The sequence below is a fragment of the Poecilia latipinna genome, unplaced genomic scaffold (assembly GCF_001443285.1).
Source record: "Poecilia latipinna isolate Pla-1442-1.1 unplaced genomic scaffold, P_latipinna-1.0 Scaffold151, whole genome shotgun sequence".
NCBI lineage: Eukaryota > Metazoa > Chordata > Actinopteri > Cyprinodontiformes > Poeciliidae > Poecilia > Poecilia latipinna.
In genome coordinates this window covers 59,222-71,853 of record NW_015112767.1, presented here as the reverse complement: position 1 = coordinate 71,853, position 12,632 = coordinate 59,222, and the positions used below count along the sequence as shown (strand labels likewise).

The 12,632-nt window shown below is 38.8% G+C and overlaps 1 protein-coding gene across 2 annotated transcripts in view; it reads left to right on the top strand.

The window, feature by feature from the left end:
* Positions 1 to 12,632, top strand: part of LOC106945576 (glutamate receptor ionotropic, delta-1) — a 349,094-nt gene that overhangs the window by 329,359 nt on the left and 7,103 nt on the right. For both annotated transcript variants that reach the window (XM_015029358.1, XM_015029359.1), the window contains 4 exons: positions 2,024 to 2,162; positions 5,865 to 6,060; positions 7,211 to 7,377; positions 10,882 to 11,122. In XM_015029358.1, coding sequence (XP_014884844.1) covers positions 2,024 to 2,162; positions 5,865 to 6,060; positions 7,211 to 7,377; positions 10,882 to 11,122 — 743 coding nt within the window. The remainder of the gene's footprint in view (positions 1 to 2,023; positions 2,163 to 5,864; positions 6,061 to 7,210; positions 7,378 to 10,881; positions 11,123 to 12,632) is intronic.

Below are 12,632 nucleotides of genomic sequence, written 5' to 3'. Positions count from 1 at the left end.
TTTTTTTCCCTTCAAGCTTTCCTGAGGGTTCAGCTGTGCCGATTGTGACACTTTCAGACAAATATGTTTTCATCACTTTTCATATTCTTGAAACTTTCAGATGACATTTTCCATGGCTTTCCGTTTTAGGATAAGGATTCAAGATGACATTTTTCCTCATACATTTCTAAACCCGTTTTTCTTTTATGCCTTTGCAGACAACGGGCGACTACTACTAAAACTCAACAGCAACGTTACTGGAACACATGAGGCTTCTTTATCTGACATAAAGAGAGAAAGAAGGCTTAGAAATTTTAAGATATTAAGAAAAATGAGCAATGCTATAGTTGCTACATAAAGTGGAGTTACAATATTTACACATAAGCCAGTTGCATGTGAAATCCATTGAAAGTAACTTTTCAATGGTCTTTTGAGTAAATCAGTTGAACTTAAGTTCTGTTTAATTACAATGATCTGTGTCTTTCCTGTCAGTTTTCATGGTTATGGTATAAAATAATAATTAAAAAAACAAAAAAAAAACAAATGTGATTTGTCAGAAATTTCATTCATATGTAGGAGGACCAATAAGTAAATATTTTCCTCCAAACACAGAGATGCTATGCCGTGGTTCAAACAATCTTGAGACTGCAGGTTGTCCTGAATGCCTTCCAAACATAGAGTACCATCTGGGCTACAAAAGCTGAAAACCTCAAGCTGGATGTTAGTGGAAAGATGAGTGGAAGGAAAAATGTGAACTGAAAAAAGTTCAATAGCAATAAGGAAAGCTGCCAGGTTGAGGATAGGGAGGTCCACCCCATTCAAAAGTTTGGAAAAGACTCACAAGGCATGGACTGTCGATGCTTAAAGAGCAACCACACAGAGACGTGTCCTGGACCCGGACTACCACTGGCACAGGCCATTGGTCTAAAGTGAATTTAGTCATCTGTTTTTTTAAAATCAAGGTAGCAGATTCTGGAGTCACAGAATCCAAGTTGTTTGAGTTTGAATGAGCAGTTTCCACAGTCAGTGATGATTTAGGGGGCTATGTTATCCGTTTGTGTTGGTCCACCGTGTTTTATCAACTCAAAGTCAGCACAGGAAATGCCGACATGCCTCTCTCTGCTGACAGCTTTTATGGAGACACTTCTTTACCTTATCCAGAAGAACTTGACCAAAAGTACCAATACTTTGTCCAATGACGATGGCATAACTGAGCTTCATTATCCAGAGAAATGACCAGATCTAACCCTCGGATAATCCATGGAGTCTCGTCAAGACAAAATCGTGAACATAGTTAACAGGGAAAAAAACAAACAAAAAAAAAAAAACGCTTGCAGTATCAATCTGTGTGTTAACAATTTGAGTTCCACCAATTGAATTAAACTGCTCAAACGTTTCAACAATATTTTAATTTAAAGATATGTACCTGTACAAATGTGACCACCAATGAGAAAACCATTTAAAAATCTGAGCACACTAGAGTCCAATAGAACGCCAATAAAAAAAAATGCAGAAAACAATCCACTACATATTGAAGCTGTAAAATCTATATTTCCCTGCCACCATCACAACAGATAAGTTGAAATAAATCAGACTTCAAGACCCTCGATAACGATGAAGTACAGTTTGGGCCGTATTTAAGGTTTTTTTTGTTCACTTCCATTTCACATCTGGTGTCTTGGTTCAGTGCCGACATTTACTCCAAATCAGATATTGGAGCCATTTCAGCCCATGTGGTTGGTTCTGTCAGTCAATAGAAAAGCAATCTTTGGATTAGTTGAAGATCATTGCTTCGAAATGGTTTATTACCATTGTTTCATGTTTCAAATAATAAACTTGATGTCTTTATGTCTGAGTTGTGAAGACTTTGAGGAGTTTTCATATTGATAGTTATATCCAACCCTTAATTCGGAGGAAAAAAAAGGCAATATCTTCTACTGCTGCTGGAGGGGATGTTTTATCGCCCTGTTTAAAATCTGTAAAAATGGGATATGCATTTCTATGGGATATGCATTTGTAAACCACTTTCATCTCAACCCTGCAGGCAGCGACTCAATTCTGGGCTCAGTGGCTCTGCGTATCGTCATGGGCAGCTGGTGGCTTTTCACCCTCATCGTGTGTTCGTCCTACACAGCGAACCTGGCCGCCTACCTCACTGTGTCACGCATGGACAATGCAGTCAGGTAAAACGTCTTTTTGTTTTTTTCTGTCACACTGTTTGAAAATATTTTGTTTCCGAACAGTGGGGAATTTCACTCAAACTTGGCGATCATGAGAGGTTGTATCTCTGCATATCTCTAGAGATGTGTTATCGACTGGGTACATATGGTGTACAAATTGACTTTTTTTCTCAGCTCCACTGCATTTCTTTATTTTTTCATATTTTCAATACTTGAGCTTGTGGTACACATGCAACAGCCTTGGTTAAAGATTCATCTACTGGGATCAGCTTCTTTTTCTATAAAGCTCCTTTAATTTTTGACCTGCTGCATAACAACCGACCGTTTCTCGGTCTAAATGTTATTTGTTCTGATGTCCTTCTCGCTCTCTCTCTCTAAAGAATGGACAGAAAGACATTTGATTGCATTGGTTCTGTCTAGTGTTGAACAAACAGCCACATGGGGACATGTCAGCAGACTGAGCGAATGCTAAGCAGCACATAGCTCACCTGTGACAACACATGAGAGCAGCTGTTTTTAAAATGGCATCTGTGGGAGACTATTCCTGTGGTATGATTCATACGTTTTAAAGGACACCTTTAAAATGCGTCCTTGAAAATATTTGAGCAGGGAGAGACGCTGCATTCTAGACTTTATTCACTTATAAAGAATTATCAAGAGCTAACCTTTCTTTCATCTAGAGTGATTATTAAATTATATTTGACTAAACACACTGAACAGGGCTTCACAGTGGCGCAGTTGGTAGAGCTGTTGCCTTGCAGCAAGAAGTTTCTGGGTTCAATTCCTGGCCCTGGTCTTTCTGCATGGAGTTTGCATGTTCTCCCTGTGCATGCGTGGGTTTTCTCCGGGTACTCTGGTTTCCTCCCACAGTCCAAAAACATGTCAGGTTAATTGGACTCTCCAAATTGCCCCTAGGTGTGTGTGTGTGTGTGCGCATGGTTGTTTGTCTCTGTGTTGCCCTGCGACAGACTGGCGACCTGTCCAGGGTGTACCCCGCCTCCCGCCCGGAACGTTAGCTGGAGATAGGCACCAGCAACCCTACCGACCCCACTAAGGGACAAGGGTGTAAAGAAAATGGATGGATGGATAAACACACTGAACAGGTTTCTTGCATAATTTCAGTGTGACTTTCCATAGAAATCATAACCCATATTTTCCAGATCGTCAGTCCTTTCAGGTATTTCAAGCAACCACTCAAAATTCAACAAGAAAGGATGTATCTGCGATGTGTGTTTACATTAAAGATAATTATAGTTTCCCCAGGGAAAACATTTCTATTGGAGATGATTATAGTGGTTTGCTGTATGGGGGGGAAAAAGCACAGGGCTTTAGCACTTTATAGCTCACAAATTTTAGCTAACCAAGCCACTTTTTTTTATATAAAATTTGCAATTATGAGGTATTACATGAGGTATTATAGCATTTTACCAACAACACATGAAACATTTTCCTGAAACCTTTTTTTGCACACATGAGCATGGCAGCATTACACAGTTGCACTTTTAACACTAGTCGCACGCTCTACCCCTGCGCCACAGCGGCAACCGGTTTTCTATTTCTAATCCTTTCGTTCAAAACACAAAGAACATTTCCACATTGTCGTGAAGTTTGATTAATTGGTTGTTTAATTTAAATACAATTTGGAATAAGGCTGCAACATAAAATTTTGGAAAAAGTGAATCGGTGCCCTTATTTTCCGGATGCACTCCGACTTATTTCAGAAGATTTAAAATGTAATGGCTCTGTTTTGGCATTCGCCCCTCTCTCGGAGCTTCACTTTCAAAAACTTCAAAGATGTAAATGGAGGTCAGGCAGAGTGCAATCTTCCTTTGAGGTTGGCAGCTGTTTTATTGGGAGAGGTTGTGAAGTTTGAACCGTCATCAGCTGAGGGACAGATGGTACAGGAACTCTGCAAACACACTGCTTCTGCCGCTCTCATTCTTCTAGACGACACGGATGCAGAGAGACATTTCCAGTGAGTGTGTAGTGAGAAGAATATTTTTCAGAGTCAAGGATACAGCGCAAGATGATGCAGTAAATCAGATACAATTAACTGATTTTAGGCAGAGGTACAAGAAATTGGGTAAGAAGTGTTGGTACATTTGGCTTAGAAAACCAAAAACGAATTCAATGCTTTTACTGTTGAAATTCAAACTGAAATGTTCATCCACTCAATGTCAAAGACAAATTTGTAACCTCAGTCTCAACTGGTTTCATTGACATGTACAACTGGGTAATATCAGTCTCATATTTCATTCTTCTTCCAAAATAGTGATACTTTAGAAGAACTACTTGATCAAAACCAAAACCAATGAACAACAGCATAAATACACTGAAAAACATTTTTTGATTAGAATAGGGGGTGAAAAACAGAGTAGCTGTAGTGGCTCTACTAATGGATATGAATTCTGCAATATCAAGGGGAATAAAATATTTTAGAGAGGAGTTAAGGATTTTGACAATTTTCAGGAGGCATGTGTCAGGAATAAGAACTGCACAAACAGTGCAGAGGGAAACATTCTTCCCAATTAGTAAATTTTATGAGCGAAGAACTCCATAAAATCTTTACAGCTAAGCCCAGAAGGAATACTTTGTCTTCAAATGAGTTAAGGCTTTGAGTCGATTTTGCCACAACTCTAAAGGAGAACCTTGGATTGTTCTGATCGTTGTCTATTAGCTGCATGTGTGTTAGCCTAATTTATGACTCCAAATCCAGATTTATTGTTTTTACTTTCTTTAACCAGTGTTGCTAAATTATTTATGAAGTAAACAGGTTTAAAGTAAAATCATGGCTAACTGTGTATTCCCAACAATGATCATCTAACATCTAAGTAAAAATTAGAAACATGCACAGTGTTTTTTTGTTTTGTTTTTTTAAGACCCCCCCCATATAGAGTAAAAAAAAAAAAAAGGAGCTGTAATCTGGACAGAGTAGCATTTTTCTGTTTATTTCTCATTCAAACTCATTTGAGCCAATATAGGAAATAATGGAGCAATTATTGGGCGGGTTGCCAGTTCAAACCCCCGCTCTGTCCGTGTTGGTCGTTGTGTCCTTGGTGGTCAGAAGGTCAGGTGGCACCAGCGCAGGACAGCCTCACTTCTGACAGTCTGCTTCAGGGCAGCTGAGGCTACAAAGTAGCCATCAGCATGTAAATGTGTGTGCATGAAAGAGTGAATGACTGAATGTAGTGTGAAGCGCTTTGGGGTCAGAGGTCATAATGCCAAGTTAAATCTATTAAGTGATAGTGATATAAATGTTCCCAGAACACAGAGTCCACTTTTACTGTTAACTTAAAGACTTAAAGTGATGCCTATTATCTGTCATCACTGATTTAGTTTGGAAAGTCTGAAACTTTTTTTTTCTATTATTATCAGTGTTTTATAAAAGAGCTTTGCTTGAGTTTGGAAACTGCAAAGCTGAGCCTTTTTAAAAAAAACACTGCTGGTTGGAATGAGAATCTGAGTAAAGTTTTTAAAAGTGTTTAAAAGTCACTAAAAATTGTGGAGTTGCAAAGTTTTAAACTTGACAAATGTGTTTAAATATGAAATAATTGATGAAAGCAATCATTAGGGTAGGGTTAGAGGGTTAGGTTAAAAAGGACAACCAACATTGTGCCAACACACAACTACGTGTTGATACATGGAAATACTATTTAGAGAAACCTATTGTTGCTTTAATACTTTTCTTTTTTGTCCCTAAATAAGGTCGTTCCAGGACCTTTCCAAACAAGCGGACCTTGCCTATGGGACAGTGCGAGACTCAGCTGTGTACGAATATTTCCATGCTAAAGGCACCAACCCTTTGGAGCAGGACAGCACGTTTGCTGAGCTCTGGAAGGTCGTCAACAAGAACAATGGCTTTGATAACTCTGTTTCAAGTCCATCAGAGGGCATCAGAAAGGTGAGAGTTAATGGTGGCTGTTAAACCCCAGAGAACCAGCTTGTGGTCAACCATTAAACCTACAATTTAAAAAAATTGCTCCCAAAATATCTACATCAGGACTAGGGCTTTGCTAAGACATGCAAATGGTAATAAACATAACAGGGCAGCTTTCGTAACGTGTAATATCTCAACATGACAAAACAGATGTTTCTAATGTTAAGAAAATAATGAAAATGTCTGCAAATATTTCAATAACTGAGACATTAGCAGTTAAACAATTGAATCTCTAATATAAACAAAGCAGACTGTGTATGATTGGACAGCTTGACTTGACTTGATTGCATATACAGTAACATGAAGACACAAATGTTTCCTTATGTTTTAATTCTGACTTTTAGTTGACAGTAATAACTTAAGCATTTGCAAATTGACTGTGAGTTTACCTTTAGCCCTGTAAAGACGTAGAAGCACCAGTGGGGCTGAACTCTGGCCATTTCTAAGCTGACAAAAAAGAGAATTAAAATTTGACTGTGGCTAGAAAAACCAATTTTGTGTCTTGCATTATTCTTTCAGCAGAGAATCTGGAAATAAAAAGACATTTTAACACCGTATCCTAAGAAATCCAAAAGTGTGGCTGTTGCTCAACTTTGACTCAGACTCTGTTTTTGTTCTTTAGAAAACATTTAGAATATTTAGACTGAACTGTGTTTCCTACTAAAGACAACTCGGTGCACTGCCCCAACAAGCAATGCAAATTGAATCAAGAAAGAACAAAGTACAAGGATGATTCTATCTTTTTTTAAACAAGACAAGGGCAGTAGAGGGTAGGTGGATGTAATTAAACAACCTTGCCGATGCCCGAGTAGAATACAGTCTGGTAGGAACCAATACAAAACGTTAATTGAGTCATTAGTACTCAATGTATTGTTTTGCATTTCGTTTTTAATGAAATTTAAATCTGTTCTAAATTCATTCTGCAACTTTAAACTATGCTATGTAATGAATGAAACGATGCCTTTTGAAGCAGTGGAATCCACGTCTGCGATGCTTTGCTATGAACATGATTCATAGCAATGTAATGTAATTACCGTGTCCCTGCTTTTTTTTGTGTGTTTTTTTTTTGTTTTGTTTTTTTGTGGGTGTTGTGGAAACTGTTTCAAATGTGTAGGCAAAGCGGGAGTCGTACGCCTTCCTGTGGGACATGGCGGTGGTGGAGTACGCTGCTCTGACAGATGACGACTGCACTCTGACTATAGCAGGAAACAGCATGAGCACCAGAGGCTACGGCATGGCCCTGCAACACGGCAGTCCGTACAGAGACCTCTTCTCTCAGAAGTATGTACTCTGGTAATCGCTTCACGCCATCCCATATCCATCCAATAACAATTAGTCTGGTAGAAAAGGCAGCGTTTTTTAATCATTCAAACAAAAGACTTTTAGCATTTTTGAAGTTATGACTCATAAAATCATCACCTTTTATTGGCTGATACAAATTTTAATTAAAATTTAGCTTATTTTTTTTAACTGCAGCTTAAAATATCTGCTACAATCAAAATTACTTTCATTGAATAGTGATTTTGTTTTTCACAGAAATTACAGCGTGCGGTTAATTTGCATGACTTTGTGTCCACACATTGTGAACCTTGATTTATTTTGAAAATACAGCACAGAAATGTTGTCCAAGAAAATTGTGTGGATGCTTTTCTCTAACCATCAAAACAAAATGCCTGATTTTAGATATGATTTATTAAACACAGAAACGCTTGATGGGAAAGTCTTTGAACAAGCAACAAGACCGGGATATTGCAAAAAGAGAAAAAAAAAAGAAAAAATGCAGAGGACATAAACAATTTGTAGCTTATTTTGTTTATCACCAATTGGAAAATAGAAAATGCGTGGCATGAATCGCATATTGCTAATGACTGAGGTGAGATAATGAGTCGGCAAGATGTGAGGACGTTCATGTTTAGGAACATGAGATGTGAATGGGATCAGAAACCATTGTAATAAATCTCCTTTATGATGGCAAGCTCTCCAACACCTGAGCCACATATGGCTCCAATCTGGAGTCATTGAAAGGTGTGGATAGAATACCAATATTACACTGAAAATCTGATTTCCTAGACCTGCCATTAATATATTTTGCATAGTATTTTTAGGTAGATCTTCCAAATACTAAATCGGGGCAACAGTGTTACTCTAATCTGTGGAATTTGATCTTAATCGCTGATTGAAAAGAAACTGAATGTCCCTTAACATTTAAGATCAGGTGGATATAAAACCCTGTATAATCACCTATTTATTTCACTGTAGACAAAGCAAACTCTGTATGGGCTCAATTATGTCATTTTGTTCAACAAGCACAAGGCTTTATCATATGTGCTTGTACTCTAACTTAGCAGCCATGCAGGATAGGATCTTCTTGTTTTTACTGAATGTGAAATAAAAACTGAACTAAAAAAAAAAAAAGACTCCATTATATGTGATGGCTTCACTCAGGCAGATAGTTGTAGAAATTAAGCATATGTATGCTAGCTGTTCTTCTTGAACAGCATTTGGAAGCATTTAGAGATGTGTGAGCCAATCATTTTGTGGCAGAAGATCAAAAGAACACAAATTAATCATCCATTTATTAAATTCTTATAAAAGCCGTTCAGCACAGTGAAATGATTAGTTCCTATGTATGAGTGTTTATTCGTCAGCATGGAATTAAATATTATATCTTTCAAAAATAATAATTAAAATGCTAATCTCCTACATACAGGTGCTTTCAATAAATTACGACACATCTAAAAAGTTCATATTAGTAATTCATTTTATTTAGATTCAATACACAGTGAGGTTTTTGTCATTTTCTCCTATAAAGAAACAATACAATGATTTTTAATACAAAATGCTCAATTTAAAGTAAATTCACATACCATTAGTTAGAAATATTCAATAGTTGGTCGGTGTGTATTTTGCATTCATGATTCTGTCAATGCAGCAAAGCATGGAGGGAATTAGACTAACAAGACCCAATGGTGGCCTTCAGCTCATCGTGTTGCATTTTTGCAACTGTTTTTTGGGTCTAAACAGCTGCATCTTCTTTTGGACAGTACCTGATAGACTCTTCATTGGGCTTAGATCACACTAATTTGGTGGTCATATAAGCACGGCAATACATTGATCATTAAAGCGGTTATTGGTACGTTCAGTCCTGCACTGAAATGAAATCAGCAACTTCATAAAAATCCATCGGCAAAGGGAAACTGGGGTCTGAACTGTTGTAGAGTTTACACGCGGAGACTGCTGTGCTCACTTAAAACTTGATAAAACCCAATGAAACATCACTGATCATTGAAAGCAACCACTGGACCTCCAGCCTCTGTGCCTTTCAATTCTTCCTCCATACCGTGGGAACCTTGATTTCCAGATGAAATGAAAAGATGACCGTGGTTCAGTCCCGTTTCTCCTGACCCCTGTTAAAATGCTTCTGGCGGTGTATCTGGCTCGCGAGTAGCTTAGCAAAAGGAAGGCGACAGGTGTAGCGGGTTTGTGTGTGGCTGCCCATGAAGGACCGACTCCAGCTGCAGCTCACGCTTTGTGAATTTCTAAACAGTTGCGTTTGCTTTGCTTCACAGCTCTCTAAAATCTGCACTTTCTCCATCCCCCCACCCCCACTACTCAACTCTGAAGAGCCAGCTTGTATAGCAGTGACCTTTTGTAGCCCTCCATCATAGTTGGGTAGGGGAGGATGTAAAATCAGTTTTCTTTCCCAAAATAAGACCACAAGATCACATTTCTGCTTTAAGAAAAAAACAAGTCTAATGGTCTCAACTCTAATTAAGCAGAATTTTTATGAGCTGTCAGGCATGAACGAAATTAACTGTAATAACGTGTATTCTGATATGTTTCACCTTTTAATTCAATCTCTTTCATAAATGAACTATTCAATTACGTCCTAATTTAATGAAATGCACCTGTAGCAGAATTCTCGTAAAGGTGTACGATCTTCTATCCTCTGATTCTACCAAGGTTTTGAACCTGAAAGCAAACATTTTATTTTATGTTTTCATTATTTATGATGTAGCATAAAATGACACAAAATACTCTGGATGCTGGTTAAGTATATCTTATCGCAACATCTAGTTCTTATTTAATAAATAGGAAAACTAGCAGTGTCTTTATACCACTCACTTCTAAAAAGGCTTCCTAATTACAATTGAACTAAACCACTCATCTAAATTCAGCTGCACTCCAGCTGAATTTATTCTTTCTATTTTTTTATGCTCTCACTGTACAGTTTGTAAGTTTGTAGCTGTATTTAAGTGTTGGAATTCATTATCATGCAACGGCGCCTCCATGCCCCCCTCATCTTTTTTTTTTTTTTCCTCAAAAACTGGGCTTTTAGATCTTGTTTAAAATCAATCATTATGTTTTGCACTCTGCTGCTGTAAACTAAAACCTGCAGTGTTTAATAGCACTTTACCATCTATGGCTTTTTAATGATCTTACAGTCAATGCAAATGGATACCATTAGTGGAGCTGCATTTTTCCTTATTAGATTTATTTAATGAGCTGTGCGATTTAATTATTGCTACATAATAATAGTGTGGTAATTCTTCTGATCTGCCCAAGAATTATTTTCTACATTTCTTTCATGTTTTGTCCATAAAAAGTTGCTAATTATCAATTATCTGCTCTGCTATTTCAGCAATTTTATCAGCCAGCGTTTAATTTCGATCGTTGCATCTGATGGATTTGCTTGCTGTCCTGCAGCGACGCAACATGAAAACGCGCGTCTAAGGCAAAGAGGGTCTGAAACCAATCTGTTTGTTTTTTTTTCCCTCTCTGCAGGATTTTGGAGCTGCAGGAAAAAGGCGATCTAGACATCCTGAAACAAAAATGGTGGCCAAAGAAAGGCCGCTGTGACCTGCAGAGCCACGCAGACGCACAGCCAGAAGGACGAGCGCTGCGTCTGCACAGCTTTGCCGGCGTATTTTGTATCTTAGCCGCCGGGCTTCTGCTCGCCCTGCTGGTGGCGGCGCTGGAAACCTTGTGGAACAGCAACCACTGCCGGAGAGAGCAGCCCAAAGAGGTGACCACCGACAGCTCGTCGGGCCAAGCCCTGCTAAACCAGAACCGGGCCATGGTGGTCACCACGGGTCCCCCTGCCCCACCAAGGCCTCGGTCGAGACCCAGGCCGCCGGGCCCCCCGGTCCTGCCCAGGGACGCCACTGCCACACTCTACTTTATGGATCCAGCAGGCGGTGACGCCAGCCCCGATTTAGTAGAGCTTCAGTACACCCAGTTATAATAGGTGTGCCCTTGGTGACAGTTCAGACATCAGTTTGCTCATTCCTTCTCATGTTGGGAAAGAGGCGGGGTGCTCAGGCGGGGACTTCTGAGGCTTCTCTCATGCTGGCACTTCAGAGAAATTATGATTGGTTTCACAAAATGTGTCGCTGGTGCTCATGTGGGAGAAGCTGTGAAGACAAAAGTATACATCGTATCGCTAATTCAGAACCACAAACTGAAATTGTACTCTGAGTCGATAAGCGCTTCAGTTGTGCAATAGCTCTCTTTAGCTAATCCATTCAAGTCTTAAAGCTTTAGAGCTCTGCCTTTACTTTTGCTGCTGTGAACTGGGCAGCCCCTCCGCATGAGGCGTCCAGACAACTAAGGCTTGACATGGATCCCTAAACTAAAGTGTGAGCCTTCACCAACCTGTCTGACAATACTGGATGAAAACACCCATTTAAGGCCCAGTCCCATGACAGAAGCAGAACCAAATTAGAAAGCACTTTGATGGCAACAAGAACATGAGTTACTGCTGCTAACGTCTAGTTCAGAGTTTGCGTGCATCTCGGCTTTCATAACCGCAAATTGCCGTCATCTGAAATTCAAAAGCTGTGATATTTGCACAATACTAGTTGTAGTCGCTGCGTTTGTAGGCACGTCGAGGTGTTTTCACCCAACATCTTTCTTTGTTTGAAGTCCTATTCACTGTGAGGCTGAAGTTTAAGGCTGAAACATTGAACAAAGGAAAGAACCGAGAAAGGAGCAGAGAAATGAGGGATAACAATAAAAAAAGTCCAATATATTCTAAAGCTCTGTTCATAACAGCTATATCTGCACAATGTTCATGTTGACAACACTGCCCATAGGGTTTTTTGTTTGTTTTTTTTTTTATTTCTTTACATGCTTACTATTATTGCTAGGGCTGCCAGAAACAACTTTGCCAAAATGTCTAATATTCCTCTTCTTTCACAATAATTGGATCTTATTTTATAGTATGCAAACAAATATTTGCAAAACCTCCAGTATAACAAAAACAAATTAAATAAGTCAATATTTATGGTTTCACAAAAAACCTTGAATATTCAGAATACCAAATATGATGAGATTTAACATAAAAAATAAACAAAAATATGCCGTTGTTCAATCATACTTCTCTCCAAAGTAATGAGAATGAAGGTCCTTAATTTTAAATATATTAGAAAAATGAAATAGTTTGTGCAATCTGACTTTTTGTGTGTGTGTGTGTGTGTGGGGGGGGGGGGGGGGGGGGGGGTGTGGGTTGGTTTGATTATAATTATTTTTTTTAT